Source organism: Trachinotus anak, unplaced genomic scaffold (genome assembly GCF_046630095.1).
Source record: "Trachinotus anak isolate AG129_WGS33_773 ecotype Australia unplaced genomic scaffold, CSIRO_AGI_Tana_v1 ptg000019l, whole genome shotgun sequence".
Taxonomy (NCBI): Eukaryota; Metazoa; Chordata; class Actinopteri; order Carangiformes; family Carangidae; genus Trachinotus; species Trachinotus anak.
The window spans coordinates 28,613,838-28,626,959 of record NW_027273870.1 but is presented as its reverse complement, the minus strand read 5'-3'; the positions used below and the strand labels follow the sequence as shown (position 1 = coordinate 28,626,959).

The window sequence follows — 13,122 nt, the reverse complement described above, 5'->3', positions numbered from 1 at the left end:
TGCAGGGGACTTTCACTGTCCTAAATGAGACTCTTTTATTTGGAGTGTCAGGCCTTGAGGATGCAGCGGGTCTGATCCTGAAGCTTAACAATCCCTTCTCTGTGTAACCAGCGCTGGAGCTAAACTCTGGGCGACACCTGCATGTATTTATCAGGTCAAAAGCCAGAACAGCTGTGAACCAGTGGTCAAACCTTAAACGATGCATTGCCTTCTATAGGTTAATCATATGTTTAAATACAAAATCTTGTAGCTGTCAGATAAATGTAGTAAAAGTATAATATGTTCCTCTTATATGTAGAGGAGTTTAATGTGTGGTAGAATCTAATGAAAACTAAAGTAAAGTATGTATACCTCAGATAAACACCACTGATAAATAATCAAATTTAACTGTCAAACATTGTAGTGTTTCTCTACATCAAAGACAAACATTTTATTAAAATTTATTTCCATTCATGCAGAGAGCAGAAAAAATAAAACAATATTTTGTCCAAAAGCACAAGTCAGCAAAATTCACCCCCCCCCCACTGCAAAACTTTAGCTCAGACAGCAACTCACATTATTTGCACAAACAGTGGCATCTCAAATGGGCAGATGTTTGAAACATGAAAAAGAAAACATCTAAGATTCAGCACATAAAGGCGTCCGTTGTGTTTTTGTTGTTCTGGTGGCTCCTGTTTGCTCTCAGCTTCTCCTCAGACGTTCATCGACAACATCAGGAACTGTGAGGTGAAGAGAACATAAATTAAATAAAGTCCCAGGACATTACAAGCTACTTTCAGTTCCACCAGACAGTCACAGGAGTCAGGTGTGACATGAATGTAGTTTTACCTGCATGATGTTCATTTTCACCCGCCCCCTCTGGAATTTGTCCATAGCCTGGAAAGCTCCTGGTTAAGAGAAAAAGTTTTTGTGAGTCAGCACAAAGTGTTTTTCAACACCAGTGAATCTTCACCATGATCATTTTGAAGCATTGATGTAGTTATTGTGAACTTAGCGGATGATTTTATTTTAATGTTGTCCTTTTATTTTTACGTACTGAACATGTTCTCCAGACGGACGATGCAGGTGAGGTAGTCGTCAAAGTCGATGTCGTAGTTGGCATCAGCAAATCTCAAGCCGACCAGCTGCAGGAGCTGGTTGTTCAGATGCATGCCTTCACGGGAACAAAGCGGGGCAGTTTAGGGGAGAGTGTGGGAGAGACGTGCACTAACGGGTCTGAATCAGGGACCTGCTGCTCAGGGCTCGTTACAACGACATCAACCTTTAACCATGTATCATTTCCAAAAAACAATGAATATATGTATTTTTGGATGAAGTGCTGTTTCTGCTACAGTTATTAGTTCTTGAAAGGCAGTTTTATCACCTTCACTACCACTGATCCAGCCTCTGCTAACACTTTAACCTCTAATACCTCGACTATTTTCACTGATATAAGAATAAAGAAAAATGAAAATAAATGTAACTGCTTCACAATCACATGTGAAATATTGACGCTGGATAATCTGATAAACACATTTGAATATCTGGATTGCAGATAGATTTCATTCTGATAATAAACAGTAATTTCATCTTTCTTCAAGAGTGTATTACTAAACATAATGGGCCTCATTCACCATTTTTTCTTGTATTCTTAAATATATAGAAAATACATGGGAAATAGGTTTTACAGTGTATTAAACATGGTATTCTAAATGGTGTATTTGATCAGTTACGGCAAGTATATTACTCAGGATACAGTATTTCACAATAAAATCCATTACATATCCAGTACTGTACATATAATATACATTTTTGAGTATATCTTTTTTATTTTTTTTGCAACCATTTTATTTGTCAAAAAAATTAACTGAAGGTCCATTTACTGGCTTTATCTGGGACTTTCAAGTGTATCTCATGTTCTTCTTCAGTTTGAGTTTGAGTTTGTGAGAATCTATATATTTAGTACATTATTATATTGTTATTATTTATCGTTCTAAATATTTGTTATTGCAGTTTCTGCAGCTTTCCTGTTCTCTGCACTGCCACTTTGCTGCTGTAACACTGTGAATTTCCCCACTGTGGGACTAATAAAGGCGATCTTATCTTATCTTATCTTATCTTATCTTAACATTTTTTGTAAAATAAAATATACTGCACTGTCAGCTTAATGTACAATAAGTGAACAAATGTCCATATATTAAATCTACATTTCATGTCCTGCATTAATACAAGTAAAAACTCTAACATGAAAAGTCTGCCAACAGATATGAAATGAAAAAAAATATATATTTAAAAAAAACATTAGAAAATAAAGTGTGTCAGTTCAAACAGCTTTCAGTCAACTCTCACCTGCAGCTTTGAGAGCGATGCGAAGCTCGTAGGACGACATCTTCCCTGACCGGTCGGTGTCAAAGGACAGGAAGAGCATCTGCAACAACAACAGAAGTTCAACCACCTTCTAAAAACTTCCACCACCAGAGCTGATTTACAGATTTGCCACATGAATCAACACGTACAATCCACTTCTTCATCTTCTCCCAGAAGACCTTAAACTCTTGGAACTCAAGCTTCCCTGTGTTGTCCACCTGGTTTACTGCGTCAAGGAAAAACCTAACAAGCATCACTGCAATCAATTTATCAATCATTTTAAAGTCATACACTGTAAAATCATTTCCAGCTGGTTCAACATAAAAGCATAAATTCTTCTGCTACCTTAACTGAACTTAAGAGCAATAATTTCAGTCGTTTGATGAGTTTTGAAAATGTAAAACTAACTGAGTTAAGTTCAATAAACATCAGATACCAAGTTGAATTATTCATTATGAAAAAAAGCAACAACGATTTACTTTAACATGTATTAAAGACAGAAAGTCAGGAGACGTCCAGTGGACTGAAAACAAACACTAGAAATTTTAAGTTGAATTGACTTGAAATTAATAAAACTACATATTTATGTTAAGTTAATGAAAAAAAGATTAGTTGATTCCAATAAATTCCTGTGTGATGTTTTACATTGTACTCACAACTCAAGTTGTGTTGGTAGAAAAAACAGCAAAGTGAATTTTATTGACATCCTGAAACCAGAAGCCTGAAATGAGTCGCTCAGTAAACTGTGGAAGGATACATCCATCAGGTTGATGATGCTGTGGCAGGTGCTGAGACTCAGGCCGTCAAATTTGATCTCCTTTCCTGAAGACAAAGGATTAAAACAGTAGAATGTCATTCAACAAAATAACTATATATGATAATACTGCACAAAAAAATTGCTTCTTGGGTTCTGTGAAATTTGAGGATCTATAGGTAGACCTGCTAGCTTTTCCCTCCAGATCTTGTTCAAGTGGTGAACAAAGAGCTAACTTTACACTTCTGTGATCTTATTTTATTTGATAAATATTTCATTAAATGTTTAATGAGTTGTTTTTTTACTGCATTTACATTACACACTGTTTGGTGATCACCAAAAAAACATAGAAAATACATTAAATGCCAAGATTATGGCTGAATTGAGTGAAATAAGAATAATTGACTCATGTCTTTTAGGGAGCTGAACAGCAAATCTGAAGAGCTCATGTTATGAGGAATTAGTCAAATGTATTATTGTGCATCATCTGCATAGCTGTGATTAAACATCATGTGTTCGCTAATATCACAGCCAAGTGTAAGACTCTAAAGATTAAACAGAAGGGGACTGATCCTCGTGGAACACCGTCCAGCATTTGCTTAATTTACACGTAGCATCTGTGAAATTGGCAAAAAGAGGTTTTAGAGCATCTGAACTAAAAAAAAAAAAGTCAGAAAAAAATAATAAAAGACAGACACAAGTCAAAACACTTTAATGTTTTCAGTTACTTACGTCTGCTGAGAACGCCATTGAGCATCTGCTGAAGCTCCCTGACCGAGATGGCCTTGTCCTGCACACACACCAGTGTTGAAAAGAAAATTTTAAAGTCATACATGCAGATGGAAAATAGAAACGTTACGACAGCACCCGCTGAGCTGGGAAAATGAGCATCTACAACTCTGAGCTTTTTATCTTAATATTACCAAAAAGTTTGAATTTGCCTTATATAAAAACCTCTGTCAAGTTTACAGTGTTAATTGTTAATTTTAATTTTTTTCCTTATTGAAAAAAATATTCAAATCATCATCATCTAATATTAAAGCTGCATGAACTCATTTTTTAGCCAGTTGGAGGCATAACAAGTTTATAAGAAGCTGAAAGACAAACACATCTGGTATATTATCACCTCGTAAAGTAAAATATTAAACAAACAAGGAGCAACATTATCATTAATTTGGACGTTGAGTCCAACATTCCCTCTTTTAGCTCTGGTTTGGTCTCCATCAAAAAAGAAAATAGTTCCACAGCTGTGTGGGGCCTACAGCTGCACGTTCACTTGAATCTGTCCTTCCCAGTGAGTAAGAGGGAAAATCCTCAGTGACCCATCCAATCCTCGGGCCCAGGTCCTGTAACAGGCCTTTACTCTTTACCAGTGCGAACTGCTGTCAAACTCCGTCAGCCTGTGGTTTAATCTGAAGAAGGAGAAGCTGCCGTTTTCTTACCGCACCAGCCAGCTGTTCAAACAGCCTCCTCAGGCCTTTCTCCTCATCTGTTTCCTCCTCAGGAGCGCTGGGCATGGGTGGCTGGTGGAAGCAACACAGCGTCAGTACAAGCAGACTTAACTGGTCAATTGATTGACTGGCTGATTGATTATCAATCAACTTACATCTGGCAGATCAGCATCAACGTTGCTTCCCATCTCTCTGTGCAACAGAACCACAAATTGTCATGAAAATTCAAAGAAAAATCGTTGATTGCAGATATTTTGTTCTGACATTTAATATTTTAAATGTTTTTCTTGTAATTTTTACCTGAAGTATTTTATCTTGATCAGATTGAAAAAAATGCAGAGTTGAAGACTTACAGAGCTCCAGCTTTTTTCTCAGAGAAGATCCTGATGAGGAAGTTGGCTTCATGATGGGGCTGGAAGGTGGTGGGGACCAGCAGGTATTTCCCAGGAGGCAGCGTGAAGCGCTCTGAAACCTCACGCATGTTGATGTAGGTCCTGCTACGAGCCTTGGATGCATGGTAGCGGAAGAAATCCTTGCCCTGGTGGTCTTCATCATTTGGAGACTGAATGGAGAGGAGATGAAATTAACAAATATGATAATTAACATATTAAAACACAACATGATTCATAAAGGCTGAGGAGAGTGATGGAAGTAGAAGGCTAGAAGGAGCATTTGATAAATAGGCCTGGGTTCATTTAGTAGCTATCCGGAAGCTTTTGATCATATTAAATGATCTTCATCAGCAGATGGAGTTTGCTGCGTTGTCATGGAATTGCAGATGTTCATATTTCCAATTAAAATCCATTCATCCAGAAAAATCTTTTTTAAAAACAGTGAAGTTAGATTACTGAGGTTATCATCAGGCCCATGTTCTGCCACAGAAACACATAGTTAACAGCAAATAAGATCATGCAAAATAGTTTTATTTCTGTTTTGCATGAGCTGCTCTAATAGCTTTTTAAACCATTGATTAAAATATTTTGGTTGAGCAAATGAGGGCTTTTTACAGCTGATTTAAACCAAATCTTTCCTCTTAAGTCCGGTCTGTTTTTGCAAATGACTTAAAGTAAAGTTGTTGATTTAAGGTTAACATTATTCTAGCATAATAAATCATTATTTTCCAACTGCATAGTCCAGTTTTATGCTGATGATACCGTCCTGTATGTTGTGATTTAACTCAATGAGATTTACTGAAAAAATCTAATCACTAACTAAATACAGAGTTACAATGACATGAACATACAGGATTTTTTAGTAAAAAAATAAATAATAATAATAATCGTGGCAGTCAATGGCATCAAACATATAATTTGTCAATAACTTTGTGTACTATCATTCATTTTGGTATGATTTCTTCATTGCAAATATATTTGAGAGAATAAAATATGAATGTAATATATGCAGTAAAATAATAACCTCACTGTTTTCAGCAGGCTCCAAGTTCATGTTTTCACAGCCTTAAAATATGTATATTTGTGGCAGAAATATGTGTTTACAACAAGTATAAACATAGACATATTTTGTTGGGAGCATTTCATTAGACAGTTTGCTCTATTCTCACAATTTTGATTTTATGACATGTTTGAAATTGGTCCATTTAAATATAGTTAAAGGAAAAGGAATAGTTAAAGCCCTCATGGAATCCAGACCCAGAGGTTGAGAAATTTGCCTTCATCCCTGCCAGGAAACACTTGTCATGTGCAGTAGAGTTTAAACCTTGTCCAAGTTTGAGGCTCAAACGTGTTTTTCTGACCTCGTACACCGCGAAGCCGATGGTCTCCAGGTCCATGCCTTCCTTCCTCAATTTCCGTCTGTTCTTCTGCATCAGGGCGATCACCACGCTGCACACGTCGTCTTCATCATCAGCGTCCTCCAGCTCCAGCCTGAACTGCGGGTTGGTCCAAAATGTGTCTGAGGGATGAAGATGCAGAGTTTTAGAGGAAGGAGGAAGGGTTAGTTTTCAGGTCACCATCATCAGCTGGTCTCACCGATGTAGTTCCTGCAGCCTCCAGCAGTGGAGCCGCGAATCCAGTTTCCCTCGAACATGCTGACCTCCCAGTGGCGCTTTGTGTCATCAGTCAGGGAGTCGGGGGTCATGTTGCAGATCTCCACCTTGTCGTAGTTCCTTTTGAAGTCCTCAAACTCCATCCTGGAGACACAAACACCATCAGTGTCAGCTCCATATGTGGCACATTCATAAGGGTTCAGCTTTGTCACATTAATGTTTAAAACACATCACCACAGTTCCCTGCCATCAATACAACGTAACTAGTCCCCTCCACCCTCCCTCTCCCCACCCCTCTTTTATCTTTATTTGAGACTTGTCTCTTTTTTTACCTTAATTTCATTACACATTATATGTCAATTCTTTGTACTGAAGTGGTATCTCACCTCGTGTCTCTTTTTGGTGTATTTAGAGCTACTGAGTTTGTTGAGAAGGTGTGAAAATCAATAAGAATATTTGAATAATAATAAAATAGTTTAATATAGATAACAGTATTCATCTTTAAATTTTATAAGGTTATTTATTTGGCTACTTCATTAACAGTCGTCAGCAGATTTGGAAAAATGAATGTAATTCACGGAACCAGAGCAGACTGAGGTGCAAGGCCACAACACTTAACACTGGCTTGACAGAAAACCTTCAAAGGCCCAGAATCACTTTTCCCATTAGTGAGATTTACTGAGTAGTGAAATTTAATAGTAATAAAAGCATCTACTTCAGATTTAAGTGTAAAGAACAAAGTGCTTGAAGGAGCTATTTTTAAGTTTTGCTATTGCTACATAGCCTGCGTTAGCATTAACAGCTGTTTACTTACCAGTCTAGAATAAATGTTGTGAGTTCAGCATCACCCCCAGAGAAACTTACAAAAAGCCCCTTTAAAACTCACTCATTAATCAAATTAAAGGCTCCTGGACTCAGACTGAACTTTCTTTCATGTGGCAGCTGACGTGAAGTTTGTGCTCTTTAGTGTGATGTATCTGACCCTTTATTTATTCCACCTGTGGTTTACTATCTACATTTCTGCACACATGCAACACATATAATTTACAATGCTCATGCTAAAACAGATCTTTAGTTTTGGTTTGGACCAAATTCCTCACATGCACTCACCAGAATTCACCGTCCTCTGTTGAATTCTGTAGGATGCGAGTTTTTTCTGCTCTGTCAACATAATTCCACTCTCTGGAGCTGAAACAGAGACGACAGAACATTAACACGCAGGAATCAGAAAGAAGCAATAACAACTATGTTTTTCATTGAAGGAATTAAATCTGATGTAAATTGCTTTTGGATTATGAGCACTGATGTCATGTACAAGATTTTAAAAGGCCTCATACTGTTTATAAGCATCTGAATGAGGGAAAAAATTACAATGAAGGACAATTAATCAAATGAGAACAGAAAAAAGGACTAGAAAATAACAATGAAAGGGATAAAATGACAAAATTCAAACATGAAACAAAAACCAACATGCAAAATAAAATACACAGAGATGCAAAACTTCTTGACATTGATGCAAAACAACTACAAAGAGACAAAAAAGGCAAAAGAAATGAACAACAACCACAAAGATGCAAAACATTAGTCTCTTAGTCCATCGATACCTATACTTTGTTTTTTTACTCCAAGTGTTGTGTCCTTTTATTCTTACTTGTCACTCCAGGGGCCGTTCCACTCGACCTGGCCCCAGGGGTTTCTGACGCGGATTAGCTGGACCGTCTGACCCCTGTAATTCACCTGAAAATCAGACAAAGAATTTATTAGTTTATTGTGAGTGTAAAAATTTGGTTATAGCTTTGTTTACTTTATTATTTGTTTAATAAAAGTCTCATTTAATTTCATTTAAGAATTTTATTTTTTTTTCTTCTGAAGTTTCAAATTAAAGTTTAAAAACAAAACAAAAAAAAAATAGGTTGCGAGTCAGAAACATCTACAGCAACTTTTAAACGTCAATCACAGTGAAAAGTGTATTTTTGTGTTATTTTATGTTTTTCTAATGCAAATAGGTTTTGAAATTAATGTCACAGATTTGTCCTTGAGGTTCTTTGTGAGATTTAGAGGAACCAGTAATTAAACTAAATGAAGATTTTCAAACTTTTTTACTCATCACTATTTATAAGTTTGCAGAGCTGATCCTGTTTTCAGTCAGAAATACAAAAACATTAAAAGCACGCTGTTTCCTGGCCTCCAGGTGGTGGGTCTTACCTCCTCCAGGCCTGTGATGGAGTATGCATGTCCCTTCACCAGGCCAGTGGTCGTCTTGGCCTCAGACTCTGCAGAGCTGGAGATCTGGAGAAAACCGAACCGAAACACCAAGACGGGTTTAAAACAGAAGAGCTGACTAAACATGACACATGAGGACGTATGTGCGTTCAAATGGTATAAATGAGAACATTTAGGGTCTTTACATTAATAGAGCATCCCATCATGGAGCCTCTGTCCAGGGCCTTCTTCATAATCCTGAACAGGTTGTCTGGAGCGCTCTTGGTGTCGTACATTTCTCCCACCCCGCCGGTAAAATCCTCCATGGCCTCCATTGTGCTGCCGCCCTTCAGGGACTCGTAGCTGCCGTGCAGCCTGAAATAAGCAGAGAAACAAATGAAGACTTGAACCAAATGATAAGAAACAAGTGGAAAGAAAAAGAGTTTTAAGATGGCAGTCTTGTTTTGGGTATTGATGTTTCTAAGGGGATGGATCGAAATCATTTTGGTAACCCCCTTAACCTTGCCTCTAACACCACCATCAGACCAAAGTGAACGTCAGCTTTTACACCTGAACAAAACTACGGCTCTATTCAAACAGCCCAGAGCACATGGTCCAAAGTGCATTTAGGGCGTGTCCGTATCACTTTTGCTATTTTAACGGTCACTGCATCAGGCACATGGTTCAAAAGGGTTGTGCTAAGTACTTAATCATTCATGGGAGTGTTTTGGGTGTAACAAGCAGCCCCAAGAAGCTACACCCAGGCTAGCAGCTCCATGAGGCTGCCATAGGCAGTGAACCAGACTTCATTAGCATCATGTGTGAGCAGAAATGATAGAATTATAGATGCAGTTTACTGTGAGATGATCGGTAAAGAACATGGCAGAGTACGAGTGGAGGTAAGGTGTTCGTGTTTACTTGGCGTAGGCTTTCTCCAGGAGCGCGCTCCAGAACTCGTTGTTGGAGGCAGAGTGAAGCATGATGAGCTGATTTCTCACCGACGGCAGCCGGTCGTCCACCACCACGTCCAGCCATTGGTTGTGATGCCAGAACTGAGGGAGCAACAGAGAGCGCGTCACTGAACACAAATAATTTGTGTTGTTTTGGCTCATTTGTGAGCAGAAATCACCACAGCGTGATAGGCCGAGACAGCTGTCAATCAACCAAACACGCAATCGACTAAATACTTCTCTTTCAAAACAACTAAATATCAGAGAAAATTAGAAAAAGTGAAATTAACTCTTGATGCTCAAACCATAGACTGTAGATAAAGATGGACGTCATCCCCAGGTTTCTGAAGAGTGGTTTTGAGAGGGCTGCTCCACCGCCGACATCTTGGCAGTGCCTGCCTCCACCCCTAACTACCAGCTAATCCAAAAATGGGCAAAGAGGTGGGGCGTGTGTGGAACTGAGAATTTGGTGCATGTCCGTTTGTAGCAAGCATATGTTCACCCACCTGTCACTCAAAGAGGCCACGCCCTCAATTCTCCATTACTTTAGTCCTTAATAAAATGCAAACAGGTGAGTTGTATAAAATTCAGCCTGTACAGTCGTCATGAAGGAGGAAATGATCTCTAGAGACCAGAACAGTTTCTGTCCCAGGCTGTAAACATGTTTCTTTCTGCTCTAACGTTGGACATTTGAACATGGGAGTCTCTGGGACTGACTCCCTGCTGGAGCCAGACTCTAGTGGTCGTTAAAGGAACTGCAGCTTTTGTCACTTTTGTGTCGGCTTCATGACTCAAACTTTACATTTTGTTAGAGAACTTAGATCTTTTTTTACTAAACAACTTGTGTTTTTTGTAGCCAGAATGTAACAACTATCAGAGGAAAAGAAGCTCGTGGCACTTTATTACTACGTCAGCTCTCTGCTGTGCTGAGTCCAGCATAGTTTGAACACAGTTTCTCAGATTTAATTCATGGACTAAAGCTGGGGTCAGCAAAACATCAAATCACATTTTTTGGTAAAACTTTACTGAAGTTCCCATATTTAGCTTTTATAAGCAGTATACAGACATTTAATACATTCTTTATAACACAGTATTTTGTAACTATATTCAGATATTTTATGTTTATTATTGTATCTTTTCACCCATCTGATTTGTCAGCAGTGATTATACAAAAACTACTGAACTGATTTACACTGAACTTGGTGGAGTGATGGGTCCTGGACCAGGGAAGAACCCACTAAATGTTGGGGCAGATCCGGATCATTCATCAGTCTGGTGTTTGTTGTTTTACATTGGCCTTGATGAAGCTCTGCGCCTTCACTTGTAGATGCAAACAGGAGAAGTTATAGCTGTTTACAGCTTCATTATGATGCGTTATAAACCATTTATGAAATGTTTACATACTCCTTATCGATGCTAAATATGGGGTCTGACAGTAAAGTGTCACATGATTCACTTTTATTTGTTTTGATGATGTTTATGAAAAGAAATCAAGTGGGTTCATTTGATTTGTGAATCCAGCCTCTTGTCCCGTGGGGAGTGGGTCCAGCCACTCCCACCCTGCAAAGGACAAATCTACAGTATATGTTTCGTGTATATCCTCCTACAGGCTCCACATACTCATTCCTGCCTTATCTTGATCTTTATTTGTGTCTTTTTCAAGGTGGAGTTTTGTTCTCTCCTTGTTGACGCAGACTGAAAAGACTGAAAAGACAGAGGGTGCCTCGGCCAGCAGTTTACCTGGAAGTGAAAGATGCCGGCGTATCTGTGGTCAAAGTCCTGGTCGTGGGGGACGACTCTGGCCAGCGCGTCTTTCTTGAGAGTCAGGGATGCGATGGCTGCCAGGAGCCAACAGTCCCCTGTGGACGCCAACAGGTGCATGATGGGTAAATGAGTGAGAAACGTGCATATGACCGACTCAGACTGCATCAGGCAGGTAACTCCAGTACCTACCGAGCTGTCCCTGACAAATGTCCGTCCTGTTTGCATCGCCGACGATGAACCTTGGGTTTTCACAGAGCTCCTGTGGCAGGGACAAGAAACAGGAAAAGAACAGGTTGGTTTATTTTTTTTAAATAAAAAGAGACAGGTGAGAGGTGACAGTGGTGCCTTTAATGGGTGTGTCCACATTCCTGGCATATTAATCAGCCTGAAATCCCAGTGAGTAGAACACAAGCAGCTGAGGCATTCACTCTGAAGGAACGCCCAACACAGAAATGTGTAGTAACTGTGACAAACGTGACAGGTGAGTTTTACTGTGGTCAGGTCAGTGCTGTGGGGGAGTTACCAGGTGGAAACAAGCTAAAAAACAATCGTTCTACTTGTTGAGTGGCAGAGTGGAGAGAACATCACATAGCTGTAAAGATTTCATGAAGCATCCACAAATGTCTTAATCTAAAAGTCTTGATGTAAAACCTCTGGGTACGACTTGTCTTAGTTTTATTGCAGATAACACTGAGGCGTGTGGGAATAAAGTCTGAGCACAGTCAGACACAGGAAACTGCCCCTGCACTTGGCTCTATTTACACTGTTTTCTTGCAGAACTGGTTTTGGAGCTACAGCTGAATAAATGCTAAATAGCCTTTTTTAATAATAAAAGCAATAAATCCGACTTCAGAGAAACTTTCACTTTAGTTATTTTGAACCATAACATCAGTAATAACTGATTCTCCGTGTGTTAATGCTGCCGACGCTCTTTCAGTCAGCTGTCACAGGAGGTTTTGGTGCAGCCGTCATTCATTCAGCCTGAACTGAACCAGTTTTGTTGACTTAAGTTTAAGGCCCTCGGACACGTTCTAAGGCCAGTCAGGATATTCTCTGGGATCAGTTCTGAAACAACTAGACGCTCCATGAGCAACACTTCACCAACGACCCCCGACATTTCTGCATTCAATTGAATTTAAGACATAAGTGGATGAAGTGGACAGACTTCAGGACAGCTCATAGTCCCTCCCCAGAGGACACAGTCTGAGACATTTGCATGTTGCTTTGATGACAGCATCTGCCAAACCCTCTAAAACCTGAAACGTTGTGCGTCTACATACCTTGGGCCTCTTCCATTCAATCTGGACGGGAACACTCTGGCTGAAGAACAGCGAGGAGTCGGTGGCGGGGAAGTCTGGATCCTCAAACAGGACCCCATTCTGGAGACACTCGTGCCTCAGCTGCTCGAACGACTTCCCGTCCGACTGAGTGTCCAAGGCCCGGGTGGATCCCGAGCTCCTGCCGGACAGAGTGGACTGGAGCGGCATCTTCTTCTCTTCTTCTTCTTCTTCGGGGAGAACCTCAGCTGAAGGAGACGTGAGAAGGAGTGTGATGGAGAGAGGCGCCTGCTGTGTGTGTGTGATGCAGGGACGGGCTGTCAGGGCGGTAGGACTGGAAGGTACACACCCTCCAGACAGAAACCGGTTTGTC

At 39.6% G+C, this 13,122-nt stretch overlaps 1 protein-coding gene across 2 annotated transcripts; it reads right to left on the bottom strand.

The window, feature by feature from the left end:
• Positions 1–424: 424 nt before the first annotated feature.
• On the bottom strand, positions 425–13,066 carry capn9 (calpain 9). 2 transcript variants are annotated; one of them, XM_071505341.1, is made up of 20 exons: positions 12,753–13,066; positions 11,662–11,731; positions 11,449–11,567; positions 9,677–9,810; positions 8,965–9,133; positions 8,762–8,845; positions 8,208–8,293; positions 7,667–7,744; positions 6,540–6,700; positions 6,305–6,462; positions 4,905–5,113; positions 4,707–4,743; positions 4,543–4,623; positions 3,833–3,890; positions 3,003–3,168; positions 2,496–2,589; positions 2,329–2,407; positions 1,037–1,153; positions 829–887; positions 425–719 (listed from the first exon to the last, which is right to left on the bottom strand). In XM_071505341.1, exons 1-20 carry the CDS (start codon positions 12,957–12,959, stop codon positions 693–695), a joined length of 2,193 nt encoding a protein of 730 aa, XP_071361442.1. In that variant the 5' UTR covers positions 12,960–13,066; the 3' UTR covers positions 425–692. The 2 variants fall into 2 exon arrangements, with proteins under 2 accessions (XP_071361442.1, XP_071361443.1); XM_071505342.1 differs by having other exon boundaries at positions 2,496–2,564; positions 3,104–3,168; positions 12,753–13,065.
• Between the last annotated feature and the right edge of the window lie 56 nt (positions 13,067–13,122).